This window comes from Equus quagga, chromosome 9, assembly GCF_021613505.1.
Source record: "Equus quagga isolate Etosha38 chromosome 9, UCLA_HA_Equagga_1.0, whole genome shotgun sequence".
Lineage (NCBI taxonomy): Eukaryota > Metazoa > Chordata > Mammalia > Perissodactyla > Equidae > Equus > Equus quagga.
In genome coordinates this window covers 82,605,265-82,629,928 of record NC_060275.1, presented here as the reverse complement: position 1 = coordinate 82,629,928, position 24,664 = coordinate 82,605,265, and the positions used below count along the sequence as shown (strand labels likewise).

At 37.4% G+C, this 24,664-nt stretch overlaps 1 protein-coding gene across 3 annotated transcripts in view; it reads left to right on the top strand.

The window, feature by feature from the left end:
* ITGA1 (integrin subunit alpha 1) overlaps positions 1–24,664 on the top strand; it is a 157,436-nt gene that overhangs the window by 45,229 nt on the left and 87,543 nt on the right. For all 3 annotated transcript variants that reach the window (XM_046672423.1, XM_046672422.1, XM_046672421.1), the window contains exons 2-6: positions 7,277–7,397; positions 17,814–17,926; positions 20,430–20,518; positions 20,631–20,742; positions 21,345–21,472. In XM_046672423.1, coding sequence (XP_046528379.1) covers positions 7,277–7,397; positions 17,814–17,926; positions 20,430–20,518; positions 20,631–20,742; positions 21,345–21,472 — 563 coding nt within the window. The remainder of the gene's footprint in view (positions 1–7,276; positions 7,398–17,813; positions 17,927–20,429; positions 20,519–20,630; positions 20,743–21,344; positions 21,473–24,664) is intronic.

Sequence of the window (24,664 nt, the reverse complement as noted above, 5' to 3'; positions counted from 1 at the left end):
AACACTGTGGAAGAACAAACTTATATAGAAAAATTTAAAAGGGGGATTTTTAACAAAGGATGTTTGGGAAACACTCTATCGGAGTTTAATATTCTGGGTAGCACTTACAAAAGGGGATGAGTTCTTACAGCCAGAATGACCTTTCTGGTAGAAATCTTCATTTCTCTGTTTCTTCCACCATGTTCTACTTAATAAACTTGTATTAAACACCTACTGTGTGCCAAGAATTAGGCCTCTTTGCCTCCTTCCCACCAGCCGTATACAGATACACATATATACACACACTGGCTTTGAAGTTCAAATGCCATTTGTAATAACTGGGGGCCCACAGGACGTTAACACATTAAGTCAGAACAATTCTCTCACTACAGCAAGCTGAAGTTAAACAGCAGCTTGCCAGGATGAAACTGGGAAAATGTTTGAACACGGAGGTGTTTGTTTGGATTGGCTTTCCTGGACATGCTGACGGAGGTAAATATCTTGCTGACATGTTACATCATTTCTGATGAAAGAACTTTGAATGGTGAGATTAATTGAGCCAGTTGTTTCCTTACATAACTGTATAGGGAAGTTGCGATTGTTTGAAGGAGACACTGAGTTGGAGATGGTGTATTTTCCAGGAAATAGAGATTACCTGTTTTTGAGATTATCATGTGTTTTCCAAATGCTACTGTTGATTCTGTCCTCTTGCTCAAGCCTCTAATATTGTCTTATTTTCATTCTACTTTTATTTCCTGTGTCTTCACCACTGGAGCTCTTTGGCCCCTCCTTCTCAAGATTGCAATGCTATGAAAATAATCGTCTCAGATTTCAAATCAGCTAGAATGATGAAGCACTATAACGTTTTTGGACAGATTTGGTTATACCGTTGATCAGACTTTATCTTTTAAGGCAAGCAAGTAAACCAAAATTGAGATCACTCAGTCCATTAAGAGTAATTAAACTAACTGAGATTTCAGATCCACAGCACTGGTATTCTGAAGATGTCTCATTATATATGACAAGGTGAGGAAAAGCGCTTCCACCTTTCACCAACTCTTATCGTTTAAACGTTTTTCTTCTAACCCCCTGGAGTGCCTCAAAGTTGAATACATTTTATCTGAATTTAAGGAGGAAAAAAAGTAAATTTGGAGTTATGTAAGATACTTAATGTATCACGTCATTAGTTATAGTAAGCATATATGACTTTAGGGGTTTATATCCAATGGATCCACGGTGGATGAACACTTTCCACCAGGAGGCTTTGGTACAGTAAGAGGGAAGAGGTACACAGGATGGACCAGCACCCAGATTTGGGGAGTACAAGGGCTCTGCCTCTCTGCACCACAGAGGGTGCACTGCCTAGGTGTGCTGATTCTCAGGTGGGTCAAGATGGTACTCAATTAGTATGGGCTGACTCTGTCAGAAGAGTCGCTGCAGGCTCCTCCTGTCCTTGGAATAGATTTGTGGTCTTTGAAGTAGGTTATACTGGAGTAGGTTGCCACTGAAGGGAGGAAGCCTCGACTCGCTGTTGGCTCAGAACCTGGGTGGTATCATAAATGTGCACTACCTCTGGAGGGACTGCGATGAGAGTCCACGGGTCTAACTGCAAGGACAGGGATCACCCGCACTCCTCCTCGGCTAGCTCTTCCTTGGACGGCCTGATACCCTCATCTCAGATGTTCTTTACACATGTCATTCCAGCCAGATGTAGAAACAGGAAACTTGCTGTGGAAATGAGTCAATGAATCCACTGTCCTGCCTCACTGATATGATGCATCTGTACCTCTGTTCAAGATACAAGGTCACCAGAATAGGGGGGAAATCCTTTTCCAGAAGAAAAGTCAACTGCCAGATGGTAAACTGACCTTGGATTTTACCTACGAACATAGTTAGCTCATTTATTGAGCATTCTCTATGGCTACATGCATAATTTGTGTTTCTCACAGCAACCAATACCTGGCAGGCATTTATAAGGTCATTTTAGATATGATATACTGAGGCTCATAGAGGTTAAATCACTTGCTGTAGTTTTCTGAGCAAGGCTGTAAAAGTTGTGAAAGCAGGAGCACCATCTTCTTGTGACTGTATCTCCAGGGCCTAGCATATATCCAACCCAAAATAAAGACTTGATTCAGATTTGTGGAGTAGTTGAATAAATATGAATAACTAAATAAATAATATAAGTGAAAGGGCTAGGGTTAAGCCCAAGTTCATTTATCTCTAAACATCACCATCTTTCTACACTACCAAAGAATTTTCTCTAAAAATCATTAATGAACTATAATAAGACAATTATTATTTCCTATCTTAATATTGTGACACCATTTCACTCTTTATATTAAAAATAATAGAAATAATGTTAACTGCATCATTTCTCCTATTATTTCTAGATGGGATCAATGTATAGGAAGTTATTGAAAGAAAGCAATAACATTTTTTAAAAATTGTTTTACTGAGGTCGTATTGGTTTATAGCACTGTATAAATTTCAGGTGTACGTTATTAGATATCAGTTTCTGTATAGACTGCATCGTGTTCACCACCAATAGCCTAGTTTTCATCCGTCACCATACACATGTGCCTCTTTACCCCTTTTGCCCTCCCACAGCCCCCTTCCCTTCTGGTAACTACTAGTCTGTTCTCCTAATCTATGTGTTTGTTTATCTCCCACATATGAGTGAAATCATAGGGTATTTGTCTTTCTCTGTCTGACTTATTTCACTTAGTATAATACCCTCAAGGTCCATGCATGTTGTTGCAAATGGCACAATTTTGTCTTTTTTTATGACTGAGTACTATACCATTGTATATGTATACCACATCTTCTCTATCCATTCATCTGATGGACACTTGGGTTGCTTCCACGTCTTGGCTGCAATAGCATTTTAATGTGTATCCCTAGTCACCATTTATTTGATAGTCTCTTGCATTGGGCTTGGAACTTAAAATATTCAAAATTCCATTGGCTATTAAATACTCTAGTCTGAATATTACTAGATCAGAATTTCTGGACCTCTGTGAAAAACGGACTCTTCATTAAGAAGCAAACAATTAAACAGGCTGCAGTAACTTTTCTTGGAACTCAGAGGATATGTGGAAGAAGGGGGCCTTCCTTCTACTGGAGAGTCAGTGCCCTCTGGAGATGCCCAGACTTTGCCCCCTTCATTCAGCCTTTCCTGCCAGGCCTACCCTCAAATACTCCAAAGCTACGAGATGATGAAGAGCTCTCATGGGCCATTTGAGGGTTGTGCTGAGCTGGGTTGTTATTTTTATTTTTATTAACGTCACCAACCCAATAGCTCTATAGTCACAAAAAGTCTATGATTTGACCCCAGAAGACCAATGTGGAAGTCCATTCTCTGCCACTTACAGACCTTGCTCTTGGGCAAATCACTTAACCCTTCTGAGCTCCAGTTTCCTAACACACAAAAAGAGAGTAATGATTGCTGTCCTGCATAACCTCCACAGTTTATCGGCTAGCTCAATACCATTATTTATATGAAAATGTTTGTAAGCAGCGAAAGGTTGGTAAGCAGAAAACACTGCACGACTACAGGCTAGTTCTCCCTCTCTCTTTCTCTCTCTCAGTTAGCTGTCTTACACATCAAATGCCATCCTGTGGTAAGCAAATTGCATCAAATGATCTCTTTCACAAGAGATACATTCAAAAGAGACAATCTCATCTTCCTCCTCAGTTTTCGGCCCTAAGATGCATAACATATGTTTGAAGGAAAGCAAGACTTTTCACTTCTTTTCTTCTTAAACATATATGTTTTAGCTGAAGTCCTTCACGTAGCTTTATCTAGAGCTCTGTATACATGGCTTCTCTCTTACTCCAATCTTCTGCCTCATTCCCAACATCCTCCCAGCCATGGCTACTGTTGCAGAGCATCCTCCCTAAATTGGCTTCTTAGGAGATCGAATTACATGGACTCATAGTGGCTTCTCTTCTAAACCCATCCTCACGAGACCTTCTCCCAGCCCTTCCCAGTTTTAGGGCTAAGGTATAAAAATTGAATCAGTGTGAATGATTTGGGAATCCTGGGGAAATGTGGGCAAATTCTGCCATCCTGAGCCTGCTTCTCTTCATCTGCACAGCAGTGATAATAATGGTATTTAATTGTAGGTTTGTTGGCAAATTAAATGAGAAGGGGTGTGTGAGGAGTAATACATAGTAAGAACACAATATTGTTGATATTATTAAGGGAAAAATATCTTTTGGTGGTACACATGAAATCAGAGTTTACTTTGACATCTGACTATTGTCTGTGTTTTATTTCCTATTATTTTCATCCTGTATGGCTCTTTAAGCCACCTCAGTTTTTTGTTGTTGTTTTTTGGCTTTGATTAAGAATAACTGTGATTTTGCTTTGCCTCTGGTACATAAAGTTCCAAGACAACTTAGTATTAAAAAAATGAACATTGAACTAAAAGTTATGAGAAGCTTCTTTTACTGTTTATGCACTCCTTTAAATCAAAATAACAAGATGTAAACTATTTTTTTTATGTCATCTCCTGGGATTTGGGCTCCTTGGTGCCTTAGCAAACATGAAAGAGGCTGATTTACAATCACTTTGGGCAAATTGCCTGTAGAATTCTGAGGACAGGAAATGAAAAAAGTACAGCACACACCCCCCGACATTCCACACAACAAGTAGAATAAACAAACAAGCCCAAAAAGGAAACCAAAAGTTCTTGGTCTTACATTGAGGGGTACCATGAATGGCCTTTGAGAGGGCATATACTAATGATGATGAAGTGCTGGAAAAATTCTTCTAGAGGGGTGAAATTGACCCCGATTAAAGATGATCCCATATCGCTTTTGTCTAAAGGATGCTGAGTACTTTCAATTTAGGTAAATTCTATTGCCTGCATCAATATTATGAAAGAAGGGTACCGTATTACAGACCTGTACCTCTCAAACCTTAACAGGAATCAGACTTCCTGGGTATCTTGTTGCAGATATTGATTCAGAAAATCTGGATGGGGCCTGGGATTCTGGATCCCTCACAAGCTCCTGGGTGATGCAGATGCTGCTGCTCTGCAGGCCACAGTGGTTTTCTTCTTCCACAAAATCATTGGTGGTGGTGTTCTGGTGCTTAGCTATGGAACAGTGGTTTTCAGCTCGAGTGATTTTGGTCCTAGGGGAATTTGGCACTGTCTGGAGACATTTTTGATCTTTACAACTCAGGGGGCACTACTGGCATCATGAGGATAGGGGCCAGAGATGCTGCTAAACACCCTACAATGCACAGGATAGCCCCTCATAACAAAGAATTTTCTGACCCAAAATGTCAATAGTGCTACCGTTGAGAAATCCTGATGTAGAAGTACTATTTTGCGTATCTCATATAAGAAAATAATCTGTTGAAAGTGTTCAAAAGATAAATAAATAAACTTGCGAGGAAAGGGTAGGAGTATGGACTATTTAGTTTGGAGTAGAGAGTGAACAGTGTTTAAAACTGTCTTCACATATATGAAAGGCTATTATGAAGATGGTAACCAGCTGCTCTTCATCACTCTTGAAGAATGAACAGGAAATGTACATAAATGGACCTGTGCTACCCATCCATTCTTTTTCTGCATCTTCCACGCCTGCCAGGCAAATCTCTCTGTGATCTTGCAACCATATTTGTCCTGTCCTGTGTCTTATTCCTTGCAAGGACCCTCCCAAATCCTTGGGACACGTTTTCTGCTCACTGCCAAGTCTTATCTCTCCCCCTCCTTAAAAATCTAAGTTTCCATCTGCATAAAGTCTTCCTTAACTAAGATTAAATAGTTGCCAGTTCACCTCGAACTGCAACTGACACACTTCCTCTTTCAACGTTATCTTTTATTCTGCAAATATATTTTTGCCCATCTCTGTGCAAGGAGCTTGCTAGAGAAGGAATAAGAAAGATGAGTAAGAGAGTCCCCGCTTTTAAGAATTTTCCAATCTAGGGAAGAAAAATCTCACACAGATAACTATAATGTAGGTAGATAGGATTTAATAATTATTTCTAAGAGCAATTTAAAAAAAAAAATACAAGAAGAGGGTTTAGTAGTTAAAAGATTATTTCCAGGTGGGGAGATCAAGGAAGACTGTGTAAATAGGTATACATAAGAATCTTTTTTTATAAATAGATGTACATAAATGTCTTTTTTTGAAGAACAAATTTGCTCTAAGTTATGTACAATTCTGTACATCAAAGAAGCACTTAATATTGTTACCAAAATTTGAAGATTATGAATTAGACCATATAAGGAATTAGAGTCTGGTTTTAGACTATATTTATGGAAGAGTTTACAGGGAGTAAGGAAAGAGAATTTTTCAGGGTTATGTGTGACTACCTCATGGTTTTAACAAAGGAGACTGAGTTTAGTCACTTCTGAATGTACTTATGATGCTCTGTGATTTTATAAGGGAGTGCTCTTTGGGAAGAATTCTTAGTTAATCTAGCAGGGGAATACTTTGGAACTTCGCAAGTATGCTTTAAAAACCAGTACCAAAGATGGAATTTGGCACCATCCATTTGAGAGAATTTGGCACCATCCAGAATGCTTGTCAGAGAATCTTACTTATAAAGGATTTCCATTACCTGAACTATAAGGAAATTGAAGAGAATGAACCCTCATTGAATATCTAGTATGTGCCAGGCATCGAGTAAACTCTTTAGATATATCATCTGATTTAATCTGTTATCACCAACAACAACACTATAAGGAGACTTTAGTATATTAGTCTAAGCTTCCACCTACTGCTTGATTCAGAAAGGGAAACAGAGCAAATCTCAGGCCGGCGTAGGAAGCCATCTCTGGGTGGAGACAATCAGCTCACCTTTCCTTTGGAAACAGCAAGGAGAAAGCTTCCTCTCTCTAGGCTTTAAATGGTAATACTTAGAACCTCTGTAGTCAAAAACGGGAGAATGAAGCTCTTTACATTTCATTAGTGGCTATGGTTTGCTGTAGGGCTCACTACTGGAAAACTCTCTGCAACTGTATTAGTCATATGTGAGTGTGAGTTTCTTCCAGCTCTCTCCCACACATTCGAAAATCTTTAGGTCTGGGAGTGGTAAAGATACTAAAATACTATGGAATTTTTTGAATTTTAGTACTTGTGTTCTTTAAAGTCATTATCTTGATATTCAGTCAGTAATACAGTTAATATCATAGGTCTTTCTTGTTGTTCTCAATCTTTGCTCTTTTTAACCAGAGCACAGATTTCAATGGTAACCTCAAGAATACTTTCCATAATTCAAAACATGATGGAATCTTAGTTCATTCTGTGTAACTGGACTTTCCTTTCTCTCTTAAAGTCGTTCTAGGCTTCTGCGTATCATTCAATGTTGATGTGAAAAATTCCATGACTTTCAGCGGCCCAGTGGAGGACATGTTTGGATACACTGTTCAACAATATGAGAATGAAGAAGGAAAATGGTAAGCCAGTGGGTTTTGTTGCTGTTATTTAGTTTTCTTACGAGGTAATGGAAAATATTATTTGGCTACAGTTTATTTTATGAATGAGACTTCAACAGAATGAATCATTTATGGTAGAAAATGCAGTCTAATCATTTGGTAATGGAAACTGACAAAGTAAAAAAAGAAAAATTCCCTGGCAGTGTTATAGGAAGTGGTTAGTGATTTCTGTTAAAGCCTGGGTTGACCTCAAAGAAGATCCTTATCCAAAATACTCATTGTTCTGTAATTATGTTATTCTGGCAAGAGTTCTTTAATTGTTCTCATTTTAGAGTAGCTGAAATTCAGCAGGAGAGACTGGGAGGCAGACAGATGTTGTCCTGAAAGGGTTAATATTGCTTTTATAGTGTAATACTGGGCTTATATTTTTGGTGTCTTACTGACCTACTGAGTTTGATCTACTACTTAGAATTAACCTTGCCGAATTTCTTTTATACACTTTTAACCCTTTACTATCAGTTAAGTTCATTTTATGTAGATTTTAAAAGCATACTTAACTGGTTGAAAATTACACAAGATAAATATTAGAGCTCTTTTGCTTTATATTTAACGTAATTTTTAGTAAGTGAGTCTTTTTTTTTAATTGGACCTTGTAGAAAAAAAAAGGACTAAGAGTTAGTCAAATTTAGCTTCAGTTTACTAACTTAAACTGAACAAGCTCATTTTTCTAGTAACTACAATAATAAACAAAAAGTGATTTATTTCTGCTTGGAAAACAGTGACCTATCGCTCTATTTCACAGATGAAAAGATGTGGTTTTTCAATATTTTGCTTTATCTTTTAGATTTGATTAATTTGGTAATACTCCCCTAAATACAAGCAAAATTAAGAATTCGAGGTCTCATATTTTCTAAGAACAAGTACTGAATTGTAGGTGTAAACTGGAATTTGTGGGGGTGCTTCACTCTTCTACTGTCCTTACAAATATCTCAGATGAGAAATCTAATGATAGAGTATGAGTTTGTAAATCCCGTCTTTCCATCGCGTAGTCTCACTACCTTCCCCCTTTTTAAGGTAAAATGGCTTAAGTCATCCCTCTAGACACCAACTTTTAAGCATTATGCCTGCAATTCAGGGAGCTCTACCTCTGGGAGAATAACACTGAGTAAGCCAAACGGTCAAGCTTCTCTTTGTGCACAAGCTGTAAGAAACTGACACTCAGCACGTTTTTTTTTAAAAAACTTAACTTTTACATAAAACACATGTAAAAGTTAATTTTCACTAATTAATAATAGTTATATAAATTTTACAGAGAAATATAATAAATAAAGCCTTAAAGACTTAAATCACCTACTTAAAATGAACTATCTTTTTAAAGGATACTCAAATATTGTTAAACTATTTTATGAAAGTCTGCTTTTCATTCTCCGAGATGAGGAAAACCTGTAAGCTTCCTCTTCATCCAATCTCGTCTTGCTGATTTTAGGACAGTGTGAGATCGGAAGTTCTTAATTATCTGAGTGAATCTCGGTGCAATAGAGTAAGAAGGCTGTCCTATTTCCTCTTAGGAGCCTTACTGCACCCATTTGATCTCTTCAGTTTCTTTCTGTCCCTTATTATAAGAGCCCATCCTATTGTGAGATTTCTACCCCATTAATTCTCCAGTTCATCTCTTTCAAGGCGCCAGAAGGGAGAGAAATGGGAAACTGAGAAATCAGGCCTCAAAATGGAAAACAGATAAGAGAGAGAAGTTAACATATTAGGGGAAATGTCTATAGAGCAGAGACTTTGGTGCCCACTTGAAAGCCTATGCATTGCCCAACCTCTGGCACGGAGACTTAAACGTTATATGCACTCAATGACTATTTGTTGGCTAAACAACTAAATCTAGTTTAATTCTCTCTTATCATAGATGAAAAAACACACACATAAAAAATAAAGTTAAAAGTGATTCTTCCATGACTAGTACCAAAAAATCCAAAAGATAACAAGTGTTGGCAAGGTTATAGAGAAAAGAGAACATTTGTGCACTGTTGGTGGGAATGCAAATTGATGCAGCCACTACTGAGAATCGTATAGAGATTCCTCAAAAAAAAAAAATTAAAAATAGAACTACCATATGATCCAGCAATTCCACTTCTGGGTAAATAGCCAAAGGAATTGAAATCAGGATCTCAAAGAGATATCTGCACTTGCATCTTCATTGCAGCATTATTCACAATAGCCAAGATGTGAAAGAAAATGTACATTGACGGAAGAATGGATAAAGAAATGTTATATACATGCAATAGAATATTATTCAGCCTTAAAAAAGAGGGAAATCTTGTCATTTGTGACAACATGGATGAACCTGGAGGACACTATGCTAAGTAAAATAAGCCAGACACGTGACAAATAGTACACGGTACCACTTATATGAGGAATCTAAAATAGTCAAACTCATAGAAACAGAAAGTAGAATGGTGGTTGCCAAGGGCTGAGATGAGTGGAAAAGGGGAAGGTATTAGTCAAAGGGTATAAAGTTTCAGTTATGCAAATGAATAAGTCCTAGAGATCCACTGTACAGCACAGTGCCTACAGCTTCCAATACTGTATTGTATTCTTAAAACTTTTCTAAGAGGTTAGATCTTACATTGTGTTCTTATCACAAAATAATAATAATAACTGAAGAAGGCAAGAGGAAACTCTTGGAAGTGATGCATACGTTTATGGCATAGATTGTGGTGATGGTTTTCCAGGTGTATACTTATGTCCAAACTCATCAAATTGTATACATTAAGCATGTACAGCTTTTTCTATGTCGATCATACTTCAATAAAGAGTTTTTTTTTTTTTTAAAGTGACTCCTCTAGGGAAATGTAACTACTTAGGGCCAGAGCTGAAAATAGTACTCAAGTCACTCCCAGGCAAGTGCTTTTTTTCTTTATTAGAACTATGTTAAAAAGTAAATGTTGATAATAGCTATCTTTGCGGAATCAGACTTTACATATTAATATGCATATGAGAGTCTGTGAGCGTTTGAATGTGTATGGATGTCTGACACTTTAATTCCATTTTGACATTCCGTATTTGTAATGATTTTATGGAAAAGGTGAAAAATCAGGTCAGCAAAAACAATGCAGCCAACTGAATTTAAAAGCAAGCAAATTACAAAAATCTAAATTTCTAAACTTTTAAAGATGGCATAGTAGCTGCATATTGTTCTAAAGAGATTCAGGCACTGGTAATGTGAATTAAATTTTAGAAACACGTTTGGATATTCTGTAAGTGTTTATAGAATCAGGTAGGATGCAGCCCTACTTTAAGAAATGGACTATGGAATAACTGACATATTTGGGAGAACATAGATTTCGTTATTTAATTTTCTCCAGAAGTGATCACCTTCATAAGTCATATTTGCTGCTCATGTTTTGGAAGCTTATCAACCTCAGATTTTTAAAAAATCATCCCAACCCATCTTGGCTGAAATACGCCGAAAGAAAGAGCGCTTACTGGTCCATTACAAGTGCAGTCTGTGTATTTGAAAAGCATGACTTTAAGTCTTTGGAAAGAATTAAAAGTTAACAGAAAAGGCAGCCTTATGCCCTCTTTACCTTTCAGAAGTTTACAGCAAAGTGTAATTTACATTATATCTTTGGCTCAGAAACCACATGTTTCTTTAGCAGCAGAACACATTATACCTCTGATTAAGATCAGCCGTTGTTCGTTATGGTTAGCATGAGCTGGAGCGTCCTGGTAATTGCATTGTGGTTCAGAAAAATTCGCAAAGAACACAGTTGGTTTAATAATTTTGCTTTGAAGAGAAGAAACTTAAATGTGCTCAGCATTGCACAAGGCTTCCAGATTTAGTGGTAATCACCGTGATGGCAAGGTCTCGGCCAAATGGGAAAATACAAGATGTTGGTTCAAGGCTTTCCACTCAGTTTTTCCTTTGCTTCATTCCTTTCGGTATGTGCACCCACCCTTTTAATTGCTGTTCCAGCAACCGTTCTTGGGGGCATCAGTGACTTCAGTGGGCCTGTCTTCTCAAAGTAGATTTTCATGATGCAGATACCTCCCTAGCGAATCCTCAACCCCATACATATCAAAGTGTGTTGGCTTCATGCCGTTTCCCGAGAGGACCCTGCGTTATGCCAGGTAAGGTTTATAGTGGGCTCAGGTGACTGATGCCCTCTTTCCAATGTATGTAAACTTTAAATAAAGCCTATTCAAGCTTGGGAGAAAAAGACTTTTTAAAGGTTTTGCCACATTTTCTCTTAGAGATTTTAATATAATATTTATTTTACATTGTTTATAACATCTTTGAAAAATTGAAATTTCCTCTTTGCCAAACTTGTCATTTCTTTGGCTCACCTCATTTCCACCCCTCTACCTTTCATGACCGAAAGCCCTCCAGCTAATGGGGCTACTGTATAACTTTATTCCCTAAGATGACCAAACACTTACTCCATTTATTTTAAAAAAAAAAGGAAAAAAAAGGCTGTCAAGGGAGACTTGGCACTCTGATAGTGACTTTGGCTTGGACATCAAAAAAGAGTTAGGTGAAAAGAGTGTTCATGAAATAATGTAAATATGAGACAACAATCTCCAGGAAACTATCTTTTACATAGGAAAAAAACAAATACGAAACAGAGAAGTCAGAGGCCAGTTACTTTTCAAATAAACAGAATAATGGTCATAATGACAAGATTGATTATTATGACTAGCAAACATTTCTCAGTTTACTAAATTTTGTTATAATTGGAGCTTTTTTGTGGAGAAGAGATGTTTCTCTCGCTTTGATGATCTTTGAGTTCATTGGGTGTTTCTCTAGAGATCAGTAATGAAGTCCAGAACATTCTTTAATCCTTTTAATGTACAGACAAATCATTGCAATAATGCCATATAGAAAGCAAAAATCTAATAGAAATAAATGTAATGAGTTAAAGCAATCTTGCATTAAAATTTAAAATAACAATATCCACAGTTCAGGAAACAATGTGCCTTGGGTCTTTACACTGACCCTGTGGGTTTGGGCGGACATCGTTGTTATTATCCTCATTTGCTAGACAGGAAACAGAGACTCAGAAAGAATTGCCAAAGGTTTAATATAGCAAGTATGTGACAGAGCCAGGACGTGGAACACCAGCCTCCCGACTTTCAGCCAGTTCTCTCCTTTAACAGCAAGGCTTCTCTGGAACCTTGACCTGTGGAAATGCCTCCTGTATCACCCAAAGGCGGATTTGGCATTCTACTTAAGCAAAATATCCAGCCTCTAAAATGGAAAAAAGACTTCACAATTAGGACCTCTTATCAGGTCACATGAGTCTAGAATTCCCAGGTCTGCCTTATTCAGATTCTTAGAGGGTTTGACACAGTCATTCATTCATTTATTCAATAAATGTCCATTGAATGCCTATTTCGTACCTGACACTGTTATAGGCACTAAGGATATATGGCAAAAGACAAAAATTTCTGCTATTGGGAATGGGGGAGACAAAAAATAAATAATCAACTTGATAAACAGGTAGGTTATATCATATGTCAGAATGGATAAGTACTTGAGAAAAACATGGGGATTGAGAATGCTGGAGATTCCTGAAATTCCATAAACTCTATGCTGATACTTTCCTAGAATCTTGTTATCTTTATGTAGCTTGCGAAAAGTAAGGCTTACTTGGGATTAAGTGGCAAGATATATGTATTTTCCAGAGCTGCATGCTGATGTCAGAACAAATAGCTCCCAGGAAAATACTCAAAATTATTTTATGTCTGATGTCCTGCTAACTCTAAGCCATTCTTTACCATGGTCCCAGCTCTCAAACTGCCTGTCTCAATCCTGGCCTACTACACTCTACCACTTTCAGAGCTCCCACACTTCAGTCTTTACTTCTCCAGAATACACAATAGGCCATGGTTCCAGTTGCAGTATCAGCAACTCAAGGCGCTTTCTATTGCCCTGGAGGTCAAATATAAGCTCGAGACCCTTTCCTTCAAAGTCCACTGCTTAAAATCTCAGCTTCCCTGCTCCAGTTTATACAGAAGCTTTACACTGTGTTCCTGCCACCCATACTTCTGTCACCTTCCATTTTCCGCCCTCGCTCTCCTGCTTGCACACTTTTGTCTAGGCTAGCCACAATCTTTCTTCCCTCTTGCCCTGTCATTCACAATAACTTTACTGTTAACATGCTCTTCAGGACTCACTTTGATTGATTATCCTAGGTTTTCCCCAGTTAATGGTACATGTTTTCCAGCTAATCAGTACTCCTCTACACACTGAGAATTTGAAGGGAGCCACTAGATCAAAACGTTATCTTCCCTTTCCATTTAAGTTAGCTGTTTCTGCATACCAAGTCACCCCAAAATTTAGTGGCATGAAACAACACTAAGTGGTTATTTCTCAAGATTTTGAGGCTTGAGTAGGTGTTCCCCTGCTGCCTAGGGAACTGCAGGAATGCTCATTCGTGCAGTGCAACCCTCTGGTACCTCAGTTGGGACTAGAGGGTCCAACATGGTTTAACTCACATGTCTGGCATCTCGTGTTCTCAGCTCGAGCGTCCATTCTCTTCCATGTGGCCTCTCATCCTCCATTAGGCTAGACCAGGCTTCTTCACTGCCTGGTGGTCTCAGGTTTCCAAAAAATGTAAAGTGCTTCAATGGAGGACAATGGCAGACAATGTCACATCACGAAGGTACACAAAATTCCAAACCATCTGCGACAGTTACAAACCTCTGGATACAGAGCCATCGAGAGCCCTGCCTAGGGAATTGGTGGCTTTTCCTCATTTCTAAGACAAACTCGTCGTTCTGGATCCACCCCTTCTACCTGCACAGGGACTCTACTCCTCTCCTGTGACATCAGCCTTTCTCTTGTTATTGTTTTTTTCTCACCATCCTTTAACCATATCCAGGTTTACTCCATAATAAATTTAAACTCACTGCAAACCTTTAATGGTTAGCCTGAAAAAAGAAGCCCACATTTATCGATATGGCCCATCTCCCTTAATTTTTGCTAAGTTAGTTGAAATGAAGTCTGCTCTACACTCACGGCTCCCATTCTTGATATTCTTTCCTTCTTTGGCTCTGTGACACCACCTTTTCCTGATTCTCACTCTCTGATCACTCCTATTGGTATCCTTTTTTCACTCATTAAAATCTTGTGTTATTTTCCCCTAGATGTCAACCTTCAGCTCTCTTCTTACTCTTCTGAAGTGGTAGCCTTTACTTTAAGGGCTTTAGCCATGCTCATATCATGCTCATATATGTTCCATGTGGTTTCTGGACTCTTTTCCTTTCCTCTATCATTTTCCCCACCTCCACATTTGCACGTACTTGGAATTGCCTCCCAATTGTCTACCTGTACCAAAGTCTTAGTCTAGGTTCTGCTTTGGGGGTGACCCAAACTAAGACAGCTTGTATCCTAAATATTTCTAGACTTGGTTATCCCTTCCTCTCCACTCTCTTAACTCAGATCCTTCTTTCTCATCTGTATTACCTTAGGAAGCCTTGCCTTCACTCTCTGAATCTAATTTGTCCCTTTTCCCGGTTTATTCATGACACTGTGAGCAAATAAGCTTTATAAATCAGAATTGGTCATGTCACATCCCTCTTTAAAAGCTTCAGTGGTTCCCAACTTTCCCCTCCATATAATAAATCCAAAGTTCTTGAAGTGGACCATGAGAACATTCATGATCTGGAGCCTGTTTTCATTGCCAGGCTCAACTTCTACTCCAGCTGCGCTGAGCTATTTGAACTTATCAAAGGAGCGGTGTTCTTTCTTGCTTCCAAGACTTTGCTGAAGTTGCACCAAGTTCGGACTAGTCAGTATTATAATGGTACATTTTAGTTTTGCTTCCCCCCTGAATTTTAAGCAACCTAAAAATTGTGTTTTATCCGTCTCCTATCCCAAGAGCCTGGCATAAATGCTGGGCATGTAGAATGTTCTTTTTTTTTCTTATATTTTTTTTTTTTTAGAATGTTCTTAATAAATATTAATCGGCCTATCTAGCCTCAACTTAAATATTTTCCATAACAGTAGGTGCATTACTTTTCTCTAAACTGTTTTAACTATAAAACCAGTTTGATCAATCACATTACAAAAAGATTGAAAATATTGGGGAAAAAAATCTAACCATAAACTCCTTAATATAATTTGATTTTGGGTGTACTCCCTTTTAATCTATGCCTATCATAGATATAGAAGTTCCATCATCTGAAAAAAAAAAGAAATAATAAAAAGAACTAACACTTAACACATTATATGAGCTAAAACTGTTTTCAGCATTTCCTATACATTGACTCATTTAATTTTTATGATGATCCTGTGAGGTAGCTACTCTTATTTCCATTTTACAGATGAAGAAACTAAGGCACGGAGGGTAATTGACACGTCCTAAACCATACAGCTAAGTAAATGGTAAAGCCGTGATTTGAATTCATGTAGTCTGGCACCAAAGTTCTTGCTATATTTTATGGAGAAGATTAAATTACCTAATACATGGCAAGCACTTAGAACAGTGTCTAGCACATGGCATAAATTAAAAAATGCTAGCTATTTTTATCATTGTTATTATAATGAGTACATTGAATATAATGTGGTATCTTTCACTTTAAATTGTCATAGGTTATCACTAAATTAGGTAGGTTTTTACTTTAAATTAAGTCATAAATAACTTTTAGTTCTACCATGCAATCTTATTAACTGTTGGTTTTTATGACTGCACAATAGTCTATATAATGAGCCTGCAATAGTTAATTCATTCTTGCTGTTGACCATATTTCTTTTAAATTTTCATTATTATATGTAACACTATGAGCATTATCTTTATATATTAAGCTTTTTCCCCTTAACTTAGGTCATATTTTTTAAGTTAGATTTCCAGAAGTAGGAATTGTGCATTAAAGGGTTTGAACATTTTTATGGTTATTTATGCATATCAGAAATGGCTTTGCAAAGGCATTCTATCATAACTATGCTTTAGGGAGTCCAACAATTCAATATTTGCAATTGTTATGAAACTTATTTCCATTACTAATAGCTTTGCCCAAAGGACTTACACAAAATAAATTCCATCCATTTTCAATATGACAGACTTTCAAATATTTAAATTTTTTAAAACGTGTGCCTGATCACCCTGCACTCATATACAGCATCTCTGCTCTCCTTCAGACATTTTTTCTCCATGCTAATCATACCCAATTTTCCCTCAGGCATCTCTAGCCTGACAAAATTACCAGCCTCTTAACTGTCTGAGTCACAGTCTCCTAAATACATTCCATTGTGCCTATGCCCCTCTTAATTTGGAGATTCCAGACACGGCCTGACAGTGCAGAGCACAGAAGGGCTATCACTTTTCTTGACCAGGGCATCTATTTCCAGCAATGCAACCTAAGGTCACATTAGCATTTTTGGCACTAAAACACTATTGGCTCATGGTTTATTTGCTGTCAACTAGATCCCCCATGACTTTTTCACTCGAACTCCTATTAAGACAGGTTTCCCACATCCTATACTGACGGAGATAATAGTAGGCAGTTAAGTGAAGTTACTTACATAAGTTCTTATTAAATTTTAAGTAGTTTAAGTTTCTCATTCCAGAATGTTGAGACACTTCTGAATGCCCAAATAGGTACATTGATTTACTTGATGAGTACCTTAATGCTTTCCATATCTTTACTCAAGTCATTAATAAAGACACAGGCTAAGACAATCCCACATACAGTCTTACGGTAGGTAATTGGAATCCTTTGCTTGCTAGTAATCAGCGTCTTTGGATACAGCTGTTCAGCCAGCAATGAATCAGCAGCTACCGATGCACCCAAGTCCCTTAACACCACATTCATCCATCCTATTCCTGAAGATATTGTAGGAGACCTTGTTAAATGGCTTCTGAGGACTAAAATAAATCATGATTATATTTTTTCTGTTAATTATTATGAGAGTGATGTATAATTCTGTCTAAAAAGACAATGTGATTTTAACCTGGGTCTCCTAACTATCCTTATTTTCTAAATTCTTAAAAACTAGCATATACTAATATTAAATCTTATGATGATCAAATGTTTATATTTCCTGACTTGTCTATGAAGTTATCAATTCCTCACACGAAAAAAGTAATTTATACTTCCCTGTGTGTTTTGTAAACTAACACAGCAACAGGCTTAGCAAATAATTATTATTTCATCCCTCAAATAAAAAATATGATAAAGTAATATATAATACAAAACTGAAATATTCTAAGACCTCTCCCCTATATATTTTATGTTTTTTTAATTCAAATTAATCTGCAATTTGGAGAAGACTGCCTATTTTAGATAACATAAAATTACTAACAGAGGATGACTATCTGATTATGTCTATGGGAACTGCTGTCAATTGTCTTAGAACTAGTCGTAAAATAACTAAAATAAAGTGTTTCTGATTGTTCAAAAATGTTAATTGAGTTATTTAACTTCCAGGGTGCTTATTGGTTCTCCTTTAGTTGGCCAACCCCAAAACAGAACTGGAGATGTCTATAAGTGTCCAGTTGGGAGAAGCGAATCATTACCTTGCATAAAGTTGGATCTACCAGGTATGTAAAGTCAAAATGTTAAAGTCTGATCCTAAATTATGCCCAGCAATCTCACTGAAAATAAATTTGAACCGACTCAAGAAAATATTAAAAGTAATCTATAAATATTCTTCAATTCTTATCATTCAAATTCGTGTAAAATGACATTTTGATTCCCTCTGCCCTTTCTTTGCTTTAGAAATTCATCATAGACTATCCACAGATTTAGAAGATCTTACTAGTTTTGTAACTTTTAACTGCCTCCATTGTTCAGAATCCTTTGTAAACCAGTGGGTAACAGAAAAGAACTTTTCCAAATAAACCTGCCCATCACATTTCCTCCTCAAAATTTAACTTAGTGTTTCTTTTTTTAAAAGAAAGTAGCACAAGAGGAATTTGCAACAGAGAAACATAATTTTTAAAAGAAAATAGCACAAATTAAATTTATATTGAAATAGATGTATTTGATAGAAATATCACCATAGTTAGAACGTGACTAGAAAATTCCTACTAGGAATTATTCAGGAATTAGAACCCTGTCAGTCTTCTACACAATATTAAATACCATGGACATGACTCATATCCTACAGGTTTATTTCAAATACTGTATTTTTCAGTTCTGTTTTTTTCCATTTCTTTTGGTTTGTTTTTTACGAACAGTTTTTCCTTTACATTCAGCAGCATAGATATACCAGCTGCTTTAATATCCTTGCCTGATAATTCCAACATTTGGAGTAGCTCAACATCACTTTCCATTTACTACCTTTCTCTTGAGGTTGTGTCACATTTTCCTGTTTCTTCGTGGTTTAGTAATTTTGCGTTGTGTCCTGGATTATACTTTTGGGTTGTAACTGTGGAGATTCTACATGTGTTATGTGCCTTTGAATAGTCTTCACTTTTTGTTTTAGCAGGCAGTTTGCTTGGCTGAACTCAGTTTCCAAACTGCGTGGGAAACGGTTAAAGTATCTATTCAGTTCTTCTAATTTTAGCTGGGCTGTTGGAAGTTTACCCTGCACGTAAACAGCTCGAGTCGTGCAGATACTTGGACAGACTAAATGCATACATTGGAACTCTCCCTTTGTGACTTTACTTTCCACGATACTCCCCCTCACTGTGCAGTTGCTGTCATCACCCCAATTTCTGACCTCTGTTTCTTCAACACAGTAAGACTACGAGTTCTATTTGAGGTTTAGCCAGTGACCAGGGCCTTCCCTTAGGGGAAAACAAACAGACGCAAAAACAGGAAACTCACCCAGTGCTATTCTCTTCTTACAAGTATAGACTTCCCTCTAATAAAGACTTCTCTCCAGTTTCTGCCTGCTTTTGGTTGCTTTCCTGTGTCTTTAGATGTTTCATAATTTTTTTTTTTCTTTTCCTGGAGTTTATAATTGTTATTTGCAGAGGAGTTGTTCTGATAGGAGCTACTTCTCCATTATCTGAAGCTGGAATAGGGTTTTAACATTAGCATGGAGATGTTAGCTACATCCAGAGCAGTAGGGAGGTTTCTGGCGTAGTCCCTGACATCCCAGGAATGCTCATCCCGTCTCAACCCTAGTATAAAAAACTCTAATCCAGGTTATTCAAGACCAGTATAGATAATAGCCCAGTTCTAGGTGCTTTTAAAGCAAACCAGACTAAACTCTGGGACATAGACCAAAGCTTAGCTTAGAAGGTTAATGTGACCATTCAGGAATCTCTGCTTCCATCCCCCACTATAAATCTATATATAGTCTTAAGGTAAGAAAAAATTCTAGGCATGAACAGTGAACCAAATCTTTCTTGAACTTCAGTTTTGCCACTTTCAAATATTTCAGCACTCTACTGAGCAGGATTTAGAAGCTTTCGCTTGTCCCATCTGAACTTTTTTTCTTTTTTAATGTGAATAAGTGGAACTTCTTGCCAATTTTGCCAGGTTGGCATGATTCGGGACCCAGCCTTCCTATTTGGGATGTCAAATTTAGCCCCTTCATTGTGTTTCTTTTATCCAAACTTCCTGACCACGCTCTAATCTTGCTCCAGTTTTCTTTGTAATCCTCATCATCTCCTCATAATGGTGAAATTAATGGGCAAAAAACTTGCATTTGAGGGTTTTTTCCGGTCTCCTGTTTTCCTTCTTCTTGCCAGAAATCATGCTTCATCATTGGCCATTTATAACTCATAGATATAACATGTAAGATAAGTGTGTAAGTCTACATTATATCTACAATATGATGAGACTAAATATTTTATTTAATTAGCAAAAATGTGTGAAAAACTATATCCCACATCCTCATTGCCCCAATAGTTCTGCGTTCTTTTATAGTTCAACACAATCATTTGAGACAGCTATCCAGACAAAGTTTCTGGGACATAAGCCAGGTTTTCAGCCTTAGCTTGTTCATTATATTCCTTAATAATACTTTGAAGACTATTTAGTTGAACCAAAAGAAGCATGTGCTATGATATAAGCAAAGCAAATAGAATGTTTTAATAAGACAATTTTACTTTGTTTTTCACCCTCATAAAATTCTGTTCTATTTTTCAGTTAATACATCAATTCCCAATGTCACAGAAGTAAAGGAGAACATGACATTTGGATCAACTTTAGTCACCAACCCAAAGGGAGGGTTTCTGGTAAGAAAGCAAAGAGTAATGATAGTTAATGAACCAGGAATGCTATCATTGTAAGTCTGTATAAAATCCGTTATGTAATTTTTAATCTTACGGTTTTTAATTTTTTTAAAAGGCATGTGGGCCCTTATATGCCTACAGATGTGGCCATTTGCATTACACAACTGGAATCTGTTCTGACGTCAGCCCCACATTTCAAGTCGTGAACTCCATTGCTCCTGTACGAGGTACAGATTTTATGCAATGTTCTTGCATGTTTGAAAAGTATAAGCAATGAATGAGACATATGTATACACAGGAGCATACCAAAAAGCTTGAAGTATTTTCTCAGCTACCAGCATGACCAATTTAGGTCAATGTTTGCTTTGCCAATATATAACCAAACCTCACTGCTATTTTTGGAATTGATATTAGTGTAAATCACCTTTACAGAGTCATATTTAAACATCATAGCTAAAGCTGTCATATTGTTTTTATTTAAAGGGTGAATCTCTTTGAGGAAATTAACCTTGTTTGAAATACAACAGAATGAGAACTGTTGTATAGAATTGATATTGAGAAAATTTCCAAAGACATTTAATGTGAATTAAAATTAAATGGAGAGAAGTTTTACTTGATAAGAACCCCAAGCCCATTGTTATTGAATGCAATGAGTATTTATCACCTGTACTTTTTCTAAAACTATTTTTTCTGATTATAAAAGCAATGCGTCTACTTTGTAGAACATCAGTTAATTTTTTAAACTGAGCTTCTTTCAGCCAAGAAAACACTTCATATACGTCTAAAAGGATAGACGCCAAATTTGCACGTCTGACTCGTTTTATTGCAGAATGCAGCTCTCAGCTGGACATAGTCATCGTGCTGGATGGTTCCAACAGTATTTACCCCTGGAAAAGTGTGACAGATTTTTTGAATGATCTTCTTGAAAGAATGGATATTGGTCCTAAACAAACACAGGTAGGTGATTCTGTGTGTTTTGGTTTCTATTGTCCTAAAGATAGACATGCATAGATTTTTAATAACAAAATATTCTGAAAATCAATTAATCACTAAAGCTAAAATTCAGGATGAATTTTATATTCCATATTCTTGTTCTTATTCCTGATGAAAGGGATATTACTGGCAGGTCATGTTATTTTCTAAACAGAAAATGTTAGGAAAGCTGCCATTTTCAATGCTCTTGGAAAATATCCCCTTTAGATCTCTGTCAAATCATAATTGAATTCTTAATTATAAAATAAGCATAGCCACCTTTGGGAATTTCAGAGCGGAATTTCAGAATTTGTAGAAACCAGTCTGACATCCCAAAGAACACATCACATTATAATCTCCTTTCTCATATTATACAAATAAATTAAGAATTGATCACAGGATATTGTTTAATATCCGTTTTTTCCCTATATTTAATAATTTCTTTCCTTAAGCGAAAAGCAATTGCTCCACGCTTTAGCTGCAGTAAATCAAATGGTTTTTTTTTTACATTTTCTCCCCATGAGTATCTGTTTACAAACACATCTCCTTTATTGCCACTAAATGAAGTGAAACTTCTCATGTGACTCTTCCACTTTAGACACTGAGTTTGAATTTAATTAATCTGATGCTTTTTAAAACTTATATGGATTAAAATATAAAGGAGACACAACAGATAACAGACAAATTAAATGTCAGAGTGAGGTCAGTGCCTCAAGGGCAGGAATGAGCAGTAGAATCAGAGTCAATTGGTTGTTCCATGGTTAGGGGATGATAGGAGAGCGCAGGAGAATTTAGAAGTGCACATGCAGTCCAGTGTTCTTTCTTTTTCTCTCTGAGAGCTCTACTTTGGAGAAGTTTCTCAGGCACTGAAAAAGCAGTCTGACCACATCAGTGTCTGTCATTCCCACATTAAAACTGGGACATAAATATACATGCATATGTGTATATATATGTGTGTGTGTGTATCTGTGTACGTGCATGTATAAATAATATATATTATAAATTTTCCCAATAGGATGGTAATTGGAGATTGCAAATTAGACACAAACCTCAAAGTGAAATGTCATATGGCTGTTTTCCAGGGCTGAACAGGTCTCTTTAGAGAGCTAGGTGAAGGGTAAGGCTGTGTATATCCTACTGGACAACAGAGAACTTCTTGAAATCAGTGCAAAATTATCACGAGAAAATGGACTCTTACACCTCACAAAATGTAACTTTCCCTGGACGCAAATTTCTCATCTGTAATTGATCTTCCCAAGTGAATTACTAGAGGTTTGGAGAAGATACTGTATCTCCTCTTGCTACAGACAAAACTCTCTCCCTTCCTCATTTCCTCTCTTTCCCTATCCTTTCTCTTCTTAGTCAATAAGATTTCATAGAGCCATATTAAAGCAGGAAGGAATCTTAGAGGTCATTTAGCCCCAAATCTCAATTCATGTAGGGGAGACGAGAGGCTAAGTGACTGTTCAAGGTGCCTTGCTTGTTGACAGCAGATCAGATCATACAGCTCTCCAGCTGCAGTCTGGCATTCTTTCCTTTCTGAGAGCTCTACTTCTGGACAAGTTTTAGAGCTGGGCCCATCTGATGTCCCTGTATAGTAGGTCTCTAATGCTTTCAATGTCATGCTGACTGTCCCCATCCTGTTGGCCCCATTCCCTACACTGACATACCCAGAATCCACAGCTCCCCTCTCCCTTGCCACTTTCCCTATGATGTGCTTTCTTCCCTTCCACCTCTTTAGGCCACTTTATTTCACCTTCTTATCCAGTCCTCTCTTTCCAAAGTTAATTCTATTCTTGGAATATTTTTTAATTTCTAATATTTTTAATCGTCTGAATATTTGATTTTACTTTTAAATTCATTTATCTATTTTACTTTAAAAAATAATTTGTTTGTACCTGTTGGTGGGAATTAGTGCAGCTGTGACAAGTTTGAAGTTGCTCCAGAACTTCAAGAAGAAAATTTACAAGGCTATTTAGAATAATCATCATGGCTTCAGTGGGGCTCTGTGCCAGGGACTCAGTTTTGTAAAGAAATAGAGAACCATCAATTGCTTATATGCACAACCCATTCTGCTGCAATTTTGGTATTGCTAACTGTAGAACGATAATTAATTTTACATTTCTGTAGTGAGAGTCCTGATAGAGGAGCTATTCCTCCTAACCACCAGAGGAATTCTAGCCTGCCAGGGTGAGCTTTGTGGACTTGTATGTCTTTCTCGGAGGGAACAATGACTATTCAGAGGAACGGGGCCCAGCCCTTGGGATCCAGACGCTACCAGTGAACGGGAGGGAGACGAACTTACTCTGAGGCAGAAGAGTCAAGTCATATTTCCTCAGTTCTAGGACCCCACTCCACAGAGAGGAAGATTTCAGAATGCAACTCTGGGCACTGAGTTGTTTGTAGTATCCGCTGACTTCACCCTAGGAACCTGCTCCCTAAAGAGAGAGGAGCTGTTTAAATTGCTGAATTTTTATGTCACGTTTTCAACTTTTGCTGGTATCATTCATTGTGAAGCTTGGCTATCCTCATTCATCCTGATATTCAGATGTTTTTCCTGAGGGTTTGCTGTGTATCAGGCTCTGTGCTAGGGCCTGGTTAACTGTGGAGAATAAGACAGACATGGCCACTGGCTTCATAGATCTTCTGTATGATGTGGTGTTTCTCCAGCTGTGGCTCACAGAATTCCTGCTTCTGAGTCCCCGAGGTGCTGCGACTGTACCCCAGACGTTCAGAAGCAGAGTCTCTGGGAGTAGGCCTTTACAGCCTGCGTGTTAAGTAAGCAATCCACTTAATTCTTAAACAGGTTGAAATCTGAGAAACGCTGGACTAATGCATTGTTATATTGATGTGTGTGTTTGTGTGTGTGTGTGTGTGTGTTTGCTGCATCCTCTAGATGACAGGCACCTCAACAGTAAAGACTTTATATCATCTTCTATTCTTGTCAGTGGCCAGCCCAGTGCTGTGCTGTGACATAGCAGGCTCTCAATGAGCACTTGTTGAAAAAACGTATCTATCATAATGAATGCATTTTGTATTATCCCTGATGGGCAGACATTTAATGAGACTTTTTTTCTGTCACTGGCATTTTAATATTCTTTTAAGTAAGCCTTAATAGGGGGAGGAGAGATGATTCTGACTGTAAATAAACTTTGATGGTTTGTCTTCTTGGTTTTG